Consider the following 20,568-nt stretch of genomic DNA (forward strand, 5'->3'; position numbering starts at 1 on the left):
GATGTTAGATTGGGTTGGGTTGGGGGAACATGGGAGTTGTAGAACTGTGTGTCATTTATTCCCACCTACAGATTAATGAGTGCCAATGAAATTAGATTTTGGTTTAAGATCACATTCCTTTAGACATACCAAAAGTAGCACTGTGATATTGTTTTCTATCACTTCATTTTCACTCTTTCCTCCTCTCTATCCCCATGGTGGCATACTTGAGGTTGCCAGATGGAATACAGGGCACTTGTGCTCCCCTGTCTATTCCACTGCCTGAATTTTAAATAAGGATGTGGAACATACTGTCAGTTTTTGTCCCTTCCCTTTTCCCCTCTTAGTCTAAGTGGTGCTACAATGATGGGAGATTTTTCACACAAGACTGGGCAACTTCAATTGGTTTCCTCACAGTTCCTAAAAACTACCTTAGCCAGTATGCTTCACAGTTTTGCATTAAGAAACAATTTCTCTGACACACCTTCCTTCACTTTGTCCAATGAAGATGTATGTTCTGCCATATTTCAGAAATTAAAGACCCCATGAAACCAAAATGTCAGTTTTGTGGCTTTTAGTCCATGTCTATTATCTTTGAGATAATCTATTTACTAGTGTGTTCTTAAACATTAAAGGAATAGTTTACACAAAAATAAAAATGATCTTATATGATGCCATTCCAGATGTGTGTGACTTTCTTTTTTCTGCAGAACACAAATTATTTTTTGTGAATTGACAATTCAAGTGAATGGATACCAACATTTTGAGGCTCCAAAATCCATATAAGGGCACATAAAAGTACTCCAGAAGATGGTTAAATCAACTTCTTCAGACACGATATGATAGGTGTGAGTGAGAATCAGATCATTATTTTAATCCTTTTTACAAAAAATTCTCCTCCCAACTCAGGCAATATCCACTTCACTTTCACTTTTACATTTTCCTTCTGTTTTTGGTGATTCAAAGTCTATATCACTTACAACTGGGCAGGGAGAATAATTTAAAATAATAAATTACTTACATTTTGATCTGTTTCTCACCCATATCTATCATATCATGTGTGAGCACATGGATTTCACCACTGGAGTCATATGGAGTACCTTTATGCTGCCTTTATGTGGATTTTGGAGCTTTAAATTGTTGGCACCCATTCACTTGCATTGTATTTACCTACTTAGCTTAGATATTCTTTTAAAAATCTTTATATATATAATGAGAGAATTTTCATTTTTGGGTGAACTATACCTTTAAAAAAATTCACCTTTCACAGATATATGCATTTACAAATGTACAGTTTTCATCTCTGAGAAAACGGACCAAAATATTAATGACTCAAATTGTTGTCCAATCAAATGCTCTTTAGAATGAGAATGTCCCTCCCCCATTGTTGGTAGTAATGGACTACAAGTAATGTGATTATGTGACATTATATTTTTAAATGTGCATAATCAGATTTAATTATATTTAATTTTCTTTTAAATAAAAATAATTTAAATTAGATTCAAATGCAACCTAAATGAGTGTTACTGATTACAATAACTAAAGTTATTGACTATTTAAAGGATTTAAAGGAGTCATTTAATATGTCAACACAGAAAATAAAAATGTGCTTATGAAGAAAATTTGCAAGGCTTATAATAAACAATACTGGTGTGAAATTAAATTCTAGGAGGATGTGATCCGGCTTCTCAAATATAGGTGTGTTTTCAAAAATATCACTATATACCAAAATTCACCACAGATAAGCTAATTCCAGTCTATTTTAACACACAAGCAAATTCCTCTTGACACAATCCTACATATCTTTAAATATAGTGCCAATCATAATGCTTCTTGCACAGCCATGTGTGAATGTGCTCCCTCTGGCTCTGGAGATGTGTTATTACTCAATTACACTACTACAGATTGAGAAAGCGAATCAGATCCAGAGAAGTGTGCGGATATTAATGGTTATTACAGGAAGATTTGGCAGTGAACAATGGCATGTTGGTCTATATGTGTGTGAATGATTGATTATGAATGGTGAAGGGGTCGCCTTGTGGGGGCTTGTGGGTATACAGTCTCATTTACACTGTCACACCATGAGACAAGCAGAGAGAGGGTATCTGGGGTAAATGGCACTACGTGGAAAGGAGCTAAGACTGGGGAAATAAGAGACAGAGGTGTTATTTTTGGCTGGCAAATGCCATATGCTGCCCGTTGAGGGTCCACAGCAGGCGACCTTTCCTGTGTGTCCATGGTTGAAATTAGAAATATGACTGGCGCAGGAAATTACATTTAACGAGATTGAAACTGAAAATGCCATTCGGAGGTATAGATCTTGAGGCTGTGGCCCAGTTACATAAGACCAGCTCGAAGAAGGTATTGATTTGTCAATGGTTTGTCCATAGCAATAATACATGACAACAATGATGATAAAAATATCCAAGCAACCATTTGTTGCTTTTGATTACAGATCTGTCCCTGAATAGACTTAGACAGACGTGTCATTAAGAGCCATTAGAAAACCTCATCTGGCCCATCTAAATGTTTAACCCTTCTCACAAACCTTTATCACTCCTTACATTTTCTTGGCAATAATATGCTGCCACACTCATAAGAAGATTTGCTTTGCGCCAGTGCTTTTAACCAAAACCAGGGTCTTTGCGTTCAGTATGACCAAATCATACATTTAAATGGATAGTAGAGGGGAAATTATGACAGAAGTAACATTTTCAGGTGAACTATTGAACAAGTGAAGGGTCACTATCCCTAACTAATGTACAGCACAAGCCAACCCTTTCCACATAGTCTGAAACAGTGAGGTGTTCTCTATCAATCATCTGTGCAAACCCTTCAGAGCTCTTGCTTTGACTGCAACCCTGCTTATTATGTATTTAAAGCACTGGATGACTCCCTGCTGGTTTCATGCCCGTCGACTTCCCTCCTGCCACAGCTGCCACAAGAGCAATGAATGCTTTATAGAGAGCGAGAGGCTACTTGAGAAACTCTAAACTCATCAGAGCTTACCTTAACAGAGCTATATAAATGCTTATTAAACATATTTTTAGAATTAAAGCTTCCTTGTACTGTATGTGTACCCCACACACAAAAGGCTAAAGGACCCAGAATAAAATAAAACGAAAGCAAGAACTACATTGATGTCTGCGATCTGGATAAACCACCAGAACAAAAGATCAGCTCACTCGTCTCGTATTTAATTCAGTTGTCCATTGTTATGCTGTAGATTATGGAGGGCATGTGGAGCGATAAATGTAGCATGTTTCATGAATGTTGATGCGTCAAGGCGGACGTTTCGAGAGAATGCTACATGACAGTTGAATATGCAGGGATCTGGGGGTGGGAGAGGCTACATGTTTTTGCAGTACACAGAAGAGGAGGCTGACCCTTTTAAATGGCAGATTTGATGCGTGTGGTGTCTCACAGTAGGGTGAGATAGCAGACAAACTACTGGACTGTGTCAGGGAAAAGGGAAATGTGGGCACCCATAGCAGAGGCACTGATGAGTTTCTAGCAAGCATATATAAAGAACAGCTGCATAGAAAACAACATCATACATCACAATATTTGTTGAATGGTAGAGCAGTGGGTTTTACATGATTATGTAAATTTGGTGTGTGTTTTTGTCATATGGGTTTGGAACAACATGAGGGTGAGTAAACAAATGACAGAGTTTTCATTTTTGTCTTTAAACACAGAAGTAATTTATTTTATTACAAGCTGTAAGTTCAGTTAATGGACTGCCCACCCTTACCTATCTCTGCCCTCCAGTATGTGGAGCTTCAAAGCTGAGAATTTTTCAAGGATCTCTCTCTCCTCCTTTCTCTATCACTGTCTTAAGTTGTATGCCTTCCTCATTTTATCTCTATCCCTCCTTTCACCTGTTCTTTATCTGTCATTTTCCATTCTTCCCATCACACTTTGTACCCCAGATAAAAAGTGACAAATTCTGATTAGTGAGCTGATCACAGAAAAATTTTTTTTTGGATTAGTCCACAGTCTGAGCAAATGACTCGCTTTTGTTAATAAAATCTCAGTGTGCAGTGATGCTTACTATGTAGCAACATTCCTAACCGAATGACTCAATGGACTCTATTTTTGCTAATCCTGCTCATTCAGTGTATCTCCATTGGTTAAAAAAAATTGTACTACTGTACCTTTCAAGCAGTTGTCAGAAAAGAAAGAGCTATCTTGCCTTTATGAAGGTTGTAAAGGGAATATAATCTACTGTTGATATGATTGATGTTACATATTTCCACATTTTTGGCTTCTAAACCACTAGTTGTCTTAGAAGAAATTGTGTTTTATGAAATCATGCTGTTGGCTCATGCTGTTATTTTCAACTTGCATCCACCTCATCTAAGCCTTATGAGATAAGAAAGATGATCTGGAAATACAGGATCTCCCATTGTTCCTCCCTATCCAATCAAACGAGTGCTAACTTAAAGGGATAGTGCATCCAAAGAGGAATGTCATTATATACTCATCCTCATGCCATTCTAAACCCATATGAGATGTAAGACACAATGTTAGGGATGAAGAATCTCAGCCACCATTCACTTTCATTGTATGCAAAAAGATAAAATGAAAGTAAATGGTGACAGGCTGACAAAAAAGCCATACACATTTGGAACAACATGATGGTGAGTAAATGTTTCATTTTTGGGTGAACTGTCCCACAAGCAATGTGGCATTCAGACAGAAAATAATAATAATCATTCTGATATTCAGTACAACACTTGGATTGTGTGTGTGTGTGTGTGTGATATTGCTTTTATACAAGTAGTTAATCTTGAGTAACTTACATTTTAGTCACAGTTTTTTGCTTCGACAATAAATATAGTTTCAAAAGAAGCCAAAGCAGGATTAACCGCTGCGTAGTGTGAGCAACGCACAGACAGCCTGTTTGAAATGTTGCAAACATAGACAAGAAGAGTGTTACAAACAGTGAAGCATCCCAGTGCTGTCATACTATACATCAGCACTCATGGAATGCTGATTATCTAATCAGATTACAGGACCAGAACTAACTGTTGTATAATTAATAATGAAATATGACAGCAGTGACATTAAAACATCCCTAAAAAAGATAGGATTAATTTCACGGGAATTAAGACATGCCCTGTCGAGAGAGTGTGAAAGAGCCTGTGTTTAAGAAATGCAGCAAAGAGAAGAAAAGGAACAGATGAAAGAAGAAGAGAACATAGAAATGAAAGGGTTTTACTGGCCTGAATGTGTAGTCATGGGCAGTAATGATAACGAACAAGCAGAGGTTGTGTTGTTAAACATTGATCTGACCTGCTGCTTTTCTTAGTTTGTCTTTTAATTGGGTCTCGTAAGCCAGTGAGACATAGATTCCCCATGCTGAGCTGTGTGTGTTTGTGTGTTTTGTGCTCCCTCACACCTCTCTGAAGTTCAACATGGCCGTCTGCCACCACTGACCCTAATTGATCATCATTGTTATGTATTTGTTATGTATGCACATACTGCCATTTGTAAGCCTGGCATTTTGGAGGACAGACTTTCTCTATTTTGTCTTTTTTCTTAAAGGGATAGTTCATCCAAAATCAAAAATTCTTCTGTGGAACACCAAATGAGAAATTTAGCAGGATGTCCATGCTGCTCTCTTCCATACATTGAAAGTCGATGGGCATCGGGGACTTTTAAGCTCCAAAAAGGACAACAAAAAAAATCACCATAAATGCAACATAAAAATATTGTTTATTATATTCCAAGTCTTACGAAACCATATTAAAGCTTTGTCTTAGGAGCAGACTAAAATTTAAGTCATTATTCACTGAAAACCTATTCTGACAAAATTAGTTACTGTTCACATTCATATGTAAACCTTAACAGCTGCTTTCAACCCCACAGGTGTGTGCTGAGATGACAGCACTGTTTTTTGCTCGCGAGTAAGTGTGTGCGTAATGCCTATGTGTCCACGTGTGTGAGAACTAAGGGGAGGGGGAGGGTGTTTCCCACAGATATTTCAGATAATATAGAAACTGATCAAGGTATCTAGCTCTGATACTGCTCAAGCAGGATGTACTGCTTTCCTGTGTTATAGTAACAATGTATTTCAATGTATTTAGCCCTAATCAGCCTCACATAGCTATAATGGAAAGCACCACATTACAACAAAAAGGTTATCCCAGAAGCGTTCTCTCTCATGTTCAGAGGTTCTCTCTTTCGATCCATCAAATAAAAACTCACACAGACATGCACAAACACACTACTACCTTATTACTCCAGTAAGTCCTCGAGTAAAGCAGCGCAAGCCTCTGTTGCTAGTTCTAACAAGATATTTTCAAATTAGCAAGGAAGGCTTGAGCTTTATTAAAGTAAAGCCCAAGTATACTTTGCCTGTCCATGTTCTGTGGCGGTCCGCACCCAGTCTGCGTGCGTTAGAGCGTTTTAGGGACGAAAACCAGAAAATGTCCGCTGTGCATCGTGACCAGATTACCACCTCGGGTGTGCATTATTTTTCAACAATTTAATTGACCAGTTGTCCTTAGTGACACTGCTGTGTTTAAAATAAGCTTAACCTTGTCCCACAACTATGTTTGCTGTGCGTATTTATGCTCATTAGAGGATTGTGTAATTTCTCTTGCATTACCTGTATTGAAAAACATAGTGCAGAGCCCACGAAGTGGGTACTCTGAAGGAAACATGGCATTACTGTATGAATGTACCCTTCGCTAAAAGTGTTGTGGAATGGCACATTGAGAATAGACTTTTTTCACTTTAATTTTGAATGAGCTTTTGAATGGCATCACCTCCCGCTGAAGTGCTCTTCAAGGAAGCAAAAGATGCAGTTTTGAATATGCCCTGGAGCATCGAAGTGCCGTTACCCATGAAGGAGTGTATGTGGTCTGCAGTAATCTTTAGGTAGGTGTTATGTGTCTAAGGAGGAGCATCACACTGCCTACGCTGGCCTGCCTTCTTCCCATGGTGCATCCTGCTGCCATCTCTTTCCAAGGTAAACGACGCACATGCACCCGACCACCCACATGATCTAAAAGAAAACATGATTCATGAGACCAGGCCACCTTCTTCCATTGCTCCACGGTCCAGTTCTGATGCTCATGTGCTCATTGTAGGTGCTTTCAGCGGTGGACAAGGGTCCACCCCATATGTCAATCTGCGAATCTTATCACGTGCCTTGTTGAGCGCGTTACCACGGAGACATAGCGCGTGTGGAGACTTCACGCTATTCTCTGCGGCCTCCATGCACAACTCACCACGCGCCCCACTGAGAGCGAGAACCACATTATAGTGACCATGAGGAGGTTACTCCATGTGATTTTACGTGGCTTGCCATGCATGACACTGCGGAGACGCACAGCATGTGGGGCCTCATGCTATTCTCCGCGATCCACGCACAACTTAACACGCACTCCATTGAGAGCGAGAACCACTACTCGTGACCATGAGGAGGTTACCCCATGTGACTCTACCCTCCTTACCAACCGGGCCAATTTAGTTGCTTAGGAGACCTGGCTGGAGTCACTCAGCACAGCTGGATATGAACTCATGACTCCAGGGGTGGTAGCCAGCATCTTTACTTGCTGAGCTACCCAGGCCCCATATCATGGCCAGTATTAAATTTTTTAGCAATTTGTGCTACAGTAGCTCTTCTGCGGGATCGGACCAGACAGTCTAGCCTTCGCTCCCCATGGGCATCAATGTCGCCGGTTCACCTGTTGTCCTTCCTTGGACCACTTTTGGTAGGTACTAACCACTGCATACCGGGAACACCCCACAAGACCTGCCGTTTTGGAGATGCTCTGACCCAGTCGTCTATCCATCACAATTTGGCCCTTGTCAAAGTCGCTCAGATCCTTATGCTTGCCCATTTTTCCTGCTTCCAGCACATGAAATTCAAGAACTGACTGTTCACTTGCTGCGTAATTTATCCCACTCCTTGACAGGTGCCATTGTAACAAGATAATAAATGTTATTCTCTTCACCTGTCAGTGGTTTTAATGTTGTGGCTGATTATGTATATATACATACAAGAAAATTGTTAAATACTCAAAAAGCAAAGAAATTAGTTAAGTATTTATAATTACTACTCATTTAAAAAAAACAAATAAATAATAATAGAAAAAACATGTAAAAATCAGTGCCCTTTTTTGTGTCCTTCCACTCCTGTCCCTGCTTAGGTCTGTGCACGTCGCTGCTGCCATAGAAGACGGCAGCTCACAACATTTTGGAAAAGGCTTTTTGACTGTTGTGGAATAACAAGGAGGGGGATGGAGGGACAAATACTGACTTGATAGGTTTTGTCAAAAAACATTCTCTTAGAGCCATTTTGTCTGCTGAAACATGCAACTGTAATTTAGTAATGAGTGTTGTTACATTGAATGTGTTTAAATTTTGCATATTTGGAGCAACAGAATAATGGCATGTCTGCTTTGAGGCTCATGTAGGCTTAGATATGTAGTTATCTTAGAACCTCAGAAGCAAATCCATCAGCACTGAAGTTTTGAAAATGTTCGATTGGGGACTAGCTAGACTAGGTTTTTAAATCCCTGGTTTGCCTCGACCAGAACTGCGTGCACAGTTGCCTCTGAATTTGACTAACTCTCTCTCTCACGTTCTCAAATATATTTTTTGCAGCTCTGTGATTTTTTTCTATCCACCTGCATCGTATCATAAAATGTTTTACATTGACACTTTTACTTTCTTAACTGTATATCTATGGTTTTGTCCGAAATCTAGCAGTTGTTGTAATCCCTCGCTGCCCAGTCAGACAAAGACTAGAAATTACATAACATCTAATGATCAAGAAACAAAATCAAATGAGCTTTAGACATAACCAAGAAAATATTAGTAACTACTATGTTTCTTCCTCGAAAGAAATAGGTAGGAAAATAATACAATTTATAAATAATTGTACTTTTTTCAACTGCTTCTCCAGATGCTTTTTTATTCTTTCAATGAACCACTGAACCGCACACACAGGGTTGTGCGAAATCGTATTCAGCAAAGGAAACATCAAAATATGAACTAATGAAGGTTTCTTAGTTGACAGGATGACAAACACTGCACTTGTATGTGTCATATAGAGTGCAATGTTTCCAGGCCACTTTTTCAGTAGTATTGATTGCCGTACATAAGTATTAATTTTTTTCCATAGGGATCTCATAGAATCCTTCATAAATGAACCAATACAACCAGCTCTGAGGTGAATCACAAAATTGTACACTGAAAACCTTAATAGGTTCATTGCAGTCAATTCTACTGAGTAATGGGATTTCACAAAACTTGAGTATTTAAGTTCAATTAACTTGGTTTTCAAGTAGAGTGAATGTAACTATTTAAGTCGAATTAACTTCAAGCAAGTAGACTTAACTCAGATTTGAAAATAAATATTGTTGTCTCTACTGTTGTACATTTGAATTGATTTTAGATCAAACAACAGCACAGCTCAAATAAAGATGATAACTGATTCTAGGTCAGTTATTAAATAATTATTTACAGAAATGCATATATGCACTTCAGCTGCACATGCACAAAGAGAACTGAGAGGGTCCAACTTGACCAAAGAGACACAGGTCAATATAATGGTGACATTACACTAAACAACTATTTGCAACAAAGCATAAATGATACAACAAAATAGCTAAAACATCTATGAATTATTAATAATAATTATTTAAATTCCCCAATTTGTTCCCTCTGACCAAGGAAACATAATTCAAACAGCAAGGGATTGTGGGTATTCCCCATAGCCTCAATTTTGTACTCAGTAGTTTGAGTTATTAATACTTCAAACCTTAAATCTATGGATTTTAAAGGAAAATAAGTTCAATTAACTGAAATATTTGAGCTATGAGTCCCAAATTTGACATTTCAAGTAATAATTAATTAAGACAACTTGAGTTTTACAGTAATGATAACTTACGGGTTTACACTGACTTTGATTTATAGCAAAAAAGTATTTAAATATTGGGCAAAAAGTACAATCCCATGAATCTTGTGAATGAATTAATGTGATTAAAAACAATGGAAAAATTATTGGTGTAAAGTTGTTGATTATAAGTATAGGAACAATACATTAATATATTGCAAAATATGAGTCATTTACAAAAATATAAGTAATCTGAGAATTTAGGGAGACTTGTTTGTCATGCTGCAATTCTCTGATTGGTGGATCTTTTTCTGCCGGTTCATTGGTAGTGTAATTCTTCATCAGATATTCCAACATAAAATACATTTGTTTTTTAATTCAATTGAAATAATGTGGACTGATGGCTTCAGCAGAAGACTATACCATCCATCATGGTAGGTCTCTCTTTAAAGGTTTATAAGTTATCGTTAAAAATAAATTCCCTTATGAAGACAAATAATAGGATTTTTACTTCCGAAACATGACTGTTGCACTCTGTTGCCTTCCTACCATGGTATACTGCCTACGAAGGCAGCATTTTACATCTTTTTGGCACATCCTAGTTTTTCTCCTATTGTAACTGTATTCTCTCTCTCTCTCTCTCTCTCTCTCCTCATTTTTCTCATTCTCTCTCTCAAAATTTATTTATTTATTTTGCTCTGTGTCCTTGGCCTCAGAAGAGTAAACTTGTCCCTCTCACCCACAAAATTAAATCCACTCTCTTACTCTCTGGTTAAAGGGACACTCAGTCACTAAAGCATTCATATTTTACCACTGCTAAAAGCGAGATTAAGGATTTAACAGGCTGCTAAGATCTATTTATACTGTATGAAACAGCTCTATTGGTTACATAAATTTCATGTTTTATAAATGTATGCAAGTTTGTGTTAGCAGGCACTGTGGTATTCAGTCATAGCTGGGGGATTTGTGTTGTTTAATGAAACTGCTTAGTTGAGGTTGATGTAGTTGGAGAGGTGAGTCTTAACGTACAAAGATACAAATAAAGTGCTTGATCCCTTAAAACAAGCTGTATGCGTGTTTTTAAACATGAGGAAACCCAGCTAACTCACTGACTGTTTGGACAGCATTGTGTCAGACTGAGGATGGTTATATTTAAGCAATATCATAGAAGCAAGGGAGCTGTTGCACTAAATGTAATCTGTAGGTAATAACTGCCATGCTGATATTTGATATCTGGTACAACAGCACGATTACAAGTGCAATATTGCTTTTCTATAAGCAAGAAGTTAGATAAAAATGTACTCAATGATTGTTTTGTTCATGTTGCCTTGGACTGACACCTTGGGGCATGGATGCAGTGATATTCAAACTTAATAGTTTTAAGTTACCAATGCCGTTGTAGAAATTTGCTAGTCACAGACACATCATGATTAATTAAATTCATACTTGCAAGAGTCCAATAACAGGGTGGTTACTGAGATAAAGCATGTTGTATTCGGCTGGTCATGTGATCATAACATGGCAGTCCACCATGAGGAGATCATCTCTGTGTAGAATAAAATAGATTTTCTAAGGTTACTGATATAACTGGAGTCTTCATTTCATGTGCGTGCTCATAATTTTTAGCACATGTTTGAAAATGACTATTAATTTCTTGAGGAATAAAACTTTATTTATTAAGGAAACAAATACTGAGTACATCTTTAAGATTAATTTATGTTTGAGACATTTTCCTAGGTCATCAAAAAAGATGCCAAAGCAGGATAAGTCATAGAGTGTCACCAAGCAACAAACCGATTGGCAGCCTGTCTGGACAGTCACAAACATACAAGTATAGTGATACAAACAGTGAAAGGCATGACTGTCATTTATAATTGTGTGTGTGTGTGTGTGTGTGTGTGTGTGTGTGTGCGCATAGAAAGTGTAGCAGCTAAGTGTCAGTGTCAGACAGCATATTCAAAGCTGTGATACTTCTTATCATTGGAATTGTTGACGATGGCCACGTTGGTGTCATTGTTGGAATGCTCTATAGAGCAGACACTGCACAACATTGCTAAAGAGCGAAACATTCACAATGGTACTCACACATTTACAAATCATCCTGACAGATGTCTATGAGATGCTTCAGACTGTTGTATGTGCATTTATCAAGAAGTCTTTGAGTTGGCTTAAATGTTGTCAATTATTGGAGCGCAGGCAATCTGTTGGTTTTTGTAGGATTTTGAAAGAATCAGAGACCTGTATTATAAAGATACTTCTGATGTAATTAGTATTCTCCTAAAGCCCTGTCTAAATGTAAGAATTATGAGGAAACTCTTCCTGGTTATTAAATATCATGTTTCTTCATCAACCAGTCATTCAGTAATGATACGTCTCCATATTTCTCCATAGCCTGTAACCTGATTTAAAAACCAAAATCATCCCATAATCTGTAATCTGTGCATCCGGTTGTAATACTGCATTTTCAATTAGTTATGCTAATAACCTCTTAGCCATCAACAGAAGCTCATACTGGGCTGTTTGTTCCTTATCTCCAGGGTTGCTCACATAGCTGAGGGCTTTACAGTGATCCTCACCACTCCTGCTGCTAGTGTGCTGCTTTGACATGGCCTCTCTGCATATGCCAATTAATGCAATCAGTCTCAATATTATTAATGCCCACATCACTTGTGAATCTCCCTAATACCATATCTTGAAGGGATATTTCACCCGAAAATGAAAATTCTACCATTATCTACTCAACCTCATGTATTTTTTTTATATTTTTTCAAACATGTTTGACTTTATTTCTTGCAGGGAACACAAAAGGAGATGTTAGGCCAAATGTCAGCCTCAGTCACCATTCACTTTCATTGTATGGAAGATGCAATAGTAACGTAGGCCGAGGTTTCTCAAACATTTTTGAACAAAGGACACCTTTCATAACCTCAAATTTTTCGCGGACCCCCACCTCACCACCATCACAACAAATATGATATTATTTACTAAATGTAATAAAAAAATCTCTTGAAAAAATGAAGCTTGCACAACGGCCGAGCACTGCTGCGCCTTATGTGAGGTTTCCTCTGTGTGCAAAGTGTTTTAATAACAATTACATTTACAGCGGTTGTACAGCAGTTTACAAGTAAGGAATACAACATAAGCGGTTCAGATTAAAGAGTGCATAAACACTAGAAAATGAAGTTAGGGAGACAGTCCATTGCTCAGTTGAGGTTTTAGCACCATCCACAGGGCAATGAAACATCACAGAGAATACTTCAAAGCTCAAACTGAACAGATTCTTTCATAAATTATTATAATCTCTTCCTAGTCAACGCTTGAGTTTACACATGAGTAAACCAGATTCATTCACCAATCAGAGAAGTTGCAGTTACCATGGAAATAAGCAGATATCCCCCCACTTAAATTTGTGGTCCATATTAAAAAATTCATATGATTTATATATATATATATATATATATATATATATAGGCTGTTTGAATATATTGTTCAAAACTTCTATTATGTCCTATTTTTATACTAGTCAAAAGCTATTTACATTTACATTTATGCATTTGGCAGACGCTTTTATCCAAAGCGACTTACAGTACAATTATTACAGGGACAATCCCCCCGGAACAACCTGGAGTTAAGTGCCTTGCTCAAGGGCACAATGGTGGTGGCCGTGGGGTTCGAACCAAGGACCTTCTGATTAACAGCCCTGTGCTTTAGCCACTACACCACCACCACGCCACGCTATATATTGCAAAAGCTATATATTGGATTGTTATAAATTGAATAAGTAATAAAAAAAAAAACTTGTTCTCAATTCAGGGATTTTACAAGGACACCCTGTCTATTGGAAAAGGACCCCAGTTTGAGAAATGCTGACTTAGGCTAACATTTACTTAATATCTCCTTTTGTGTTCCACAGAAGCAAGTCATACAGGTTTAGAATAAAATGCAGAGTACATTTCCATTTCCATTTATTCATTTTGCAGATGCTTTTATCCAAAACGACATATCAAAAAGATAAAAAAATGATATAACAGAAATATGCAGTCTTGACATTGAGTGTGTGTTATGCAGAACTTCATTGCTTGCTTGCTTTGTCATGAGACATTAATAAAATATCCAGTCCAAATGATGTGTGAGTCCAAACCATTGGTGGAGAGCTCATGCTCTGGGTGCTGGGAACAGCCTTGGTGCTATTTATATTTATAGGCCTGGCATCATGTGTAGCAATAGTAGTGGATCGTGGCTGATGCCAAGTGTGTGATTTGTGCCCAGGGAAGTGAGGAAGGGGCAGAGTGGGTGAACACAGTAATGACATCAAAGCAGATACAATTAGCCGAGTAGCTATCAAAGCGTTAAGAGAGCTTGAGTGCCGCATAGTGTTGGTGATATGCATGATTACATCAAACACATATCACAGACGCGGTGGTGCGAACAGTGCACACTCATGGTTTTCCAAAGGGCAATGTGCGGTTTGACCTTCCTCACACAAAACTTCTTTACTTTCTTATTACACATTCCTGGTGTTAAAGAGCTGGTCATGAAAGCAATTGGCTCCCTCTAGATCAGGGGTACTCAATTAAAGTTCCAAGAGGTCCGGTCTCTACATTTTCTTCCCAGCAAAGGTCCGGATAATAGTTAGTAGCTTACATGTTGTCATATGGCTATGAAATAATATTATATATATTTTTGAATAGTTTTATAAATTGGCAGCAATAGTACTTTGTAAAAAAATTATTCTAAACAGTCAAAATAGTCTCTTCAAAACTGGGCAGGGATGAGAACATTGGGGGCCCAGAGACAGCCAAAGTAGTGGGGTTGTAGGGATCTTCTACTAAAAGATTAAAATATGAATCAGTCGATGGCACTTGGATATGAATATTAAAAGATAAAATCAACAGTTAAATTAGAAGCTAAATGACAACAGTCTGATTTTTGTTTCAACCTTTTGACAGATAAAAATACTGTATGGGGGTTCAGGGATGTACCCTGAGAGAAAAGTCTTTATGGAACATTTTTATATTTTCCTTAAAATGAGAATCTACAAACAAACAATTTGCATAACAACAGTGAAGCATTAAAATAGTGTTTGCTTATTTTAAGTATAGCTCTATATTTATTCCTGCTCTAGAGAGCAGGAATAAAGTGCGTAGCGCTGGACACGCTTTATTTCCGCTTCGCGTGTGCATACATGTATGCTTACACAATCACTCAGCCAGGTGTCAGATAATTAGCACAAAGATTTAGATCTTGGTCCGGATCCGGACCGGAGCACACCTATTGAGAATCCCTGCTGTAGATTGTCTTTGAGAATAACCTTTTTTTTTTTTTAAAAAGGTCTGTTTTTATCATTAGTAAACATCCACATGAATCTGTTTGAAACCTCCATTTTCAGTTTCCTAATGTCATCGCTTTTCAGTGCGTGTTTATGGATAGCGTTTTCGAAAGTCTTGGTGGAAGGAAGCATCGTTCCAGTGTGGATAAGATGCATAAATATATAGCATTTTCATACAAAAACAGATTAGTTTAGAAGTGGCCTTACTTGAAGAGGCTTTTCCAATTTGTTCTACAACATACATTACACACAGTCATATCTCAAACATGAATTATGAAACTTGTCCTTTAAAAACAGTTGATAACAGTTGATAACAAGGACTGGTTGTCCAATGAATTACACTTCATTCGCCAATCATGTAAAGTTGATAAAAAACTGGGGTTACTTATTTAATTTTTTATTTTTTTTACTTTGTCAGACCAGGTTACTTGTTTTTCTGCTGAATCTAGCAACTTTGCTGTCGGATTTGCTAACAAATTGACATTATGACTGAACAGCTCTATTGTGTATGATTCATCGGTCAACATTATAAAGATTTGTCGTTTGTATTCTTTCATCAAAACATAAAAACTTGCCTTCAAAAAAACTTTCCTTTTTTGACTGATATCACAAAGCCCTCTTGTTTTGCAACCACTCCCTTCCAAACACCTGGCTCCATGTTGTTATGGAACATGTATTTTTCACCATGTAATTAATTCTGTCTTATTAAATAAAGTACCTTCCTTTTTGTCTCATTGAATATCCTGTTCACTCGAAAATATATCAGAATTCATGAGTAAGATGGATTACAAATAATGTTTCAGTTTGACTTTAATGAACAGGTTCATGTGTATGTTAGGAGACGAAGCCTGGATTTAGAGTAACTATTAGGTATTACCACACACATCATTACCACACACATCATTGGCCAGTAGCCATATCACCCTGTAGCTCAAGACCGGTTGCCCACTGAAGCTAAGCAGTGTTGAGCCTGGTCAGAACCTGGATAGGAGACCTCCTGGGGAAAACTGCTGGAAGAGGTATTAGGGAGGCCAGTGGGGGGTGATCACCCTGCAGTCTGTGTAGGTCCTAATGCCCTAGTATAGTGACGGGAACACTATACTGTAAAAAGGCACCGACCTTCGAATGAGATGTTAAACCGAGGTCCTGACTCTCTGTGGTAGTTAAAAATCTCAGGGCGCTCCTTGTAAAGAGTAGGAGTGTAACCCCGGTGTCCAGGTGGATGCTGCACACTGGTGGTGTTTGAGGAGAGTCCCTTGTTCACTGTGTAAAGAGCTTTAAGTGAAGTATCTGAAAAGCGCTATATAAATGTAACGTTCATTCATCATTCACATTAAGTGGAATAATTCTCTGCAGCTCCAAGAGTCCAGAGATGCTGATGTTTATGCATGTGACTTAGTCAAGGGGCCAAATGCAGCAGTCATGCATGAGTAATTCCAACTCTTATATAAACTTGCCTCTACAGGGATTCTTCAAGAGACAGTAGGATGTGTTCAAGTGATAGTCACTATTCCAGAGTAGAGGCACATATGATTTAATCATTGAAGGAGAGAAAAAGAAAGTGAAAATGAGTGCCCTGAGAAAGGAAGAGAAATTGTTAAAGGAAGATTTTTTTAAAGGGGTTACAGCCTTAAATTCATTTTGGTTTCCTGATTGTATAGTTTGTGGCCAAAATCATGTTTTATATCATGTTTCCACATTAACCCAGTAATAAATGGAATTTCAACATTTTAAATAGCCTTACAGTCTTATATTGCAACTTTGGGGTTGCTATAATATATAGAGCAACCCCAATATATAGTTTAATATATCAGTGTTGGTTATTTGTCAAATGAGACAATAATCTAATCTTCTTCTAGAAACAAAAATTATGTAATGGGGATCTTCTAATCATTACATGATGTATTATGTAAGGTTGAATGTGGAAGGTTTTTCTGTGTTGCCTATACTCATCAGATGCTAACCCACATGTGCACAGTTTGTCAGAAGTGATCGTATCATCATATACTCTCTACACCTTCTAGTTTACCATGATGCATTTTTCTATAAGCTGTCTTGTGCTGTTGTCAGAAATTCCACAATTAACACACAGCAATCTGATTCTTCTTGAATGATCCTCAACTAACTTTAGGTGATGTGGTTGGTGAAGCATTGATGACTTCATTTGAATGTACAAAAAATTTACCTCTCGAAGGGGAGTAAAAATTACATTTTTGCTTTTGGTTATAGTAAGAATGAGAATTACTCCTGAATAACTTTTGTTACTGATTTGAATGTCCTGATTTTTTTTCTTTTGTGTGTTTCAGAGGTTTATTGGTTGTCAACTCTGGTAATTGTGGACGCAGTTACTGGTACTTTGCCACCATGATTCATTTGCGGCTACCGTCCTTCCATTTCTCTTTTGCTCCCTGCCTATCCTCACTTCTCTTCCTGATCTTCCTCTTGGGCCTCACCCATCTCTCTCAAGCCAGTCCCGATGTGTCCCATAGCAGCCCAGGGAACTGCTCAGGGGAGGACAGCTGTTCTGAAGGTGTAGTTTTGCCGGTATGGAATCCCCTGAACCCCTCTGTGGGCGACAAGGTTGCACGTGCCATAGTCTACTTTGTGGCCCTCATTTACATGTTCCTGGGCATGTCTATCATTGCCGACCGGTTCATGTCCTCCATCGAGGTCATTACCTCTCAAGAGAAGGAGATAACAATCAAGAAACCCAATGGCGAAACCACCACAGCGACCATCCGCATCTGGAATGAGACTGTGTCCAACTTGACCCTCATGGCTCTTGGATCTTCAGCTCCTGAGATCCTGTTATCTGTGATTGAGGTGTGTGGGCACAAGTTTGAGGCTGGCCACATGGGGCCGAGTACAATTGTAGGCAGCGCTGCCTTCAACATGTTCATAATCATCGCCATTTGTGTTTACGTAGTTCCAGACGGCGAGGTGCGAAAAATCAAGCACCTGAGGGTTTTCTTTGTGACTGCAGCCTGGAGCATCTTTGCCTACATCTGGCTCTACTTGATCCTGGCCATCATCTCTCCTGGTGTGGTGGAGGTTTGGGAGGCTGTCCTTACCTTCCTCTTCTTTCCACTCTGTGTGGTCCAGGCCTGGATTGCTGACCGTCGGCTGCTCTTTTACAAATATGTCCACAAGCGCTACCGTGCCGACAAGAATCGCGGAATCATCATCGAGACAGAGGGCGATGGTATGTTTACCAAGATGGATATGGAGATGGATGGTCAGGGTGCCAACTCTCACCACAAGGAGGTCCTTGATGGCATGCTGGCTGGAGTAGAGGAAGGAGGAGGTGGTGGAGGTGGAGGAGAAGAAGAGGAGGCCAGAAGGGAAATGGCTCGGACACTGAAGGATCTTAAACAGAGACACCCAGAAAAGGACATGGAGCAGCTGATCGAGATGGCTAACTATCAAGTCCTAGTGCAACAGCAGAAGAGTCGAGCTTTCTACCGCATCCAGGCCACACGCATGATGATCGGAGCGGGGAACATCCTGAAGAAGCATGCTGCAGACCAGGCCAGGAAAGTTGTGAGCTGCCATGAGTCTAATGCTCAGGAAGAAGACCCTCACACCATCTATCTGGAGTTTGAGCCCTCCCATTACCAGTGCTTTGAGAACTGCGGCTCCTTAAAACTCTCAGTGACCCGTCATGGTGGAGACAGTGGCTGCACAGTTAAGGTAATGTTTGAATCAACAATTTCATAATTGTACTTTGATGATTTATGTCATTGTACTGTAATCACAGTATATGGATATGATATAACTGTCCATGGCCAGAAACCCTCATGAAAGTTACAACAGCAAGACAAGACTCTCAAAGCTATTTTAAATAATAACAACACCTAAGAGAGCCACTATTTCTGTTATTTAAACCCTTCAGCTGATAATATCAGCACAGGAAATAAGTAAAAAATTACTAATATTGTGCCACATTATGGTCTACATATCATGTTAAGCACACAAATGTTTTCCAGATGTCTATTTGATGAGTTTCCACCTGGAAGATTTTTTTTAACATTATTTTCTCATCTGCAAGATTACATTCTGCAGATATCTTTGAGATGTTTATGATTTAGAGTGCAATGCTTTCCAGATGATACACTCTTTAACAGACATCTTGGAGATGTACAGTATGTGTGTTTACAGTATACAATCTTACACCTGCATCTAAAACAGACTGCATGTATTACAATTATTATTACTTTTTCATACATTGTACCTCACAGGAATATAAAAATATTTATTGCATTCTCAACACTTTATCTATATGACTGTACAAACTGTTCCTGTTTCTAGGTTGACTATCGCACAGAGGATGGCACAGCTAATGCTGGATCAGACTATGAATTCGCCGAGGGCACCCTTGTTTTTAAACCAGGTGAGACGGTGAAGGAGCTGACAGTTGGTGTGATTGACGATGACATATTTGAGGAAGATGAGCATTTCTATGTACACCTCAGCAACCCTCGGGTTGTCCACCGTGCTGAGGTCGCCATCCTCGATCCGAATGCCGTGTCTCCAGGCAACAGCATTATAGGGTCCAGCCAAGTTACCCCTAAAGCCGCTCTGGGTACTGCTCACACTGCCACGGTGACCATCTACGATGATGACCACGCTGGTATCTTCACGTTCGAGAGCAATTCCTCACGAGTGAGTGAGAGTGTGGGCATCATGCAGGTGAAGGTCCACAGAACATCTGGAGCTCGAGGGAAGGTTGCAGTACCGTACCACATCACAGAGGGCACCGCCAAGGCTGGAGAAGACTATGAGGATGTGGCTGGCAAACTGGAGTTCCTCAATGATGAGACCATGTAAGTGAAATATTTGTTAGTATTTACAACTCTAAATATGATTTATAAATAATTTGTCTAGTGTGCAATTAAGGATTTAAATGAGAAAGGTGCTCTCCGTCACTGCCAGTGCTGATTGTAGCAGATGTTTGCAAACAGAATATGTTTGTGTGCCGGATTAGGCAAGAAGGAAACTTGTCATTATAAATTTAGCTCATGGTTGCATTACAATTTGTATACTTCTACTTTACGCTAAAAGCATGAACTTCAGTAGTGATGGCAAAGTACATACATTTGAGTATGTACAAGATGTACCTCAACATCATTAAATTAGCCCTTTTTCCACATTCAGTCCCAGTACTTTCCCCTTAGTAACTTTCTATATGAGAAATCTAATGAGAAATCTTAAGAGAAATGGCACACCTGAGGAGACGTTTGCCTTTTGCATTCACACACACACACACACACACACACACACACACACACACACGCACACACACACACACATGTTGTGTTTCCATGTTTTATGGGGACTTTCCATAGACATAATGGTTTTTATGCTGTACAAACTTTATATTCTATCCCCTAATCCTAACCCTACC

General features: G+C 38.8%; 1 protein-coding gene across 11 annotated transcripts in view; it reads left to right on the forward strand.

The window, feature by feature from the left end:
* Positions 1-20,568, forward strand: part of slc8a4a (solute carrier family 8 member 4a) — a 96,170-nt gene that overhangs the window by 13,180 nt on the left and 62,422 nt on the right. For 7 of the 11 annotated variants that reach the window (XM_052100374.1, XM_052100370.1, XM_052100373.1 and 4 more), the window contains exons 1-2: positions 17,769-18,854; positions 19,473-19,987. In XM_052100374.1, the coding sequence (XP_051956334.1) occupies positions 17,784-18,854; positions 19,473-19,987 (1,586 nt within the window). In that variant the 5' untranslated portion in view covers positions 17,769-17,783. Of the gene's footprint in view, positions 1-17,470; positions 18,855-19,472; positions 19,988-20,568 lie in introns of those variants that run through there. The other 4 variants (XM_052100379.1, XM_052100380.1, XM_052100378.1 and 1 more) reach the window with 3 other exon arrangements.

This window comes from Xyrauchen texanus, chromosome 31 (assembly GCF_025860055.1).
Source record: "Xyrauchen texanus isolate HMW12.3.18 chromosome 31, RBS_HiC_50CHRs, whole genome shotgun sequence".
In the NCBI taxonomy this organism is placed as follows: Eukaryota; Metazoa; Chordata; class Actinopteri; order Cypriniformes; family Catostomidae; genus Xyrauchen; species Xyrauchen texanus.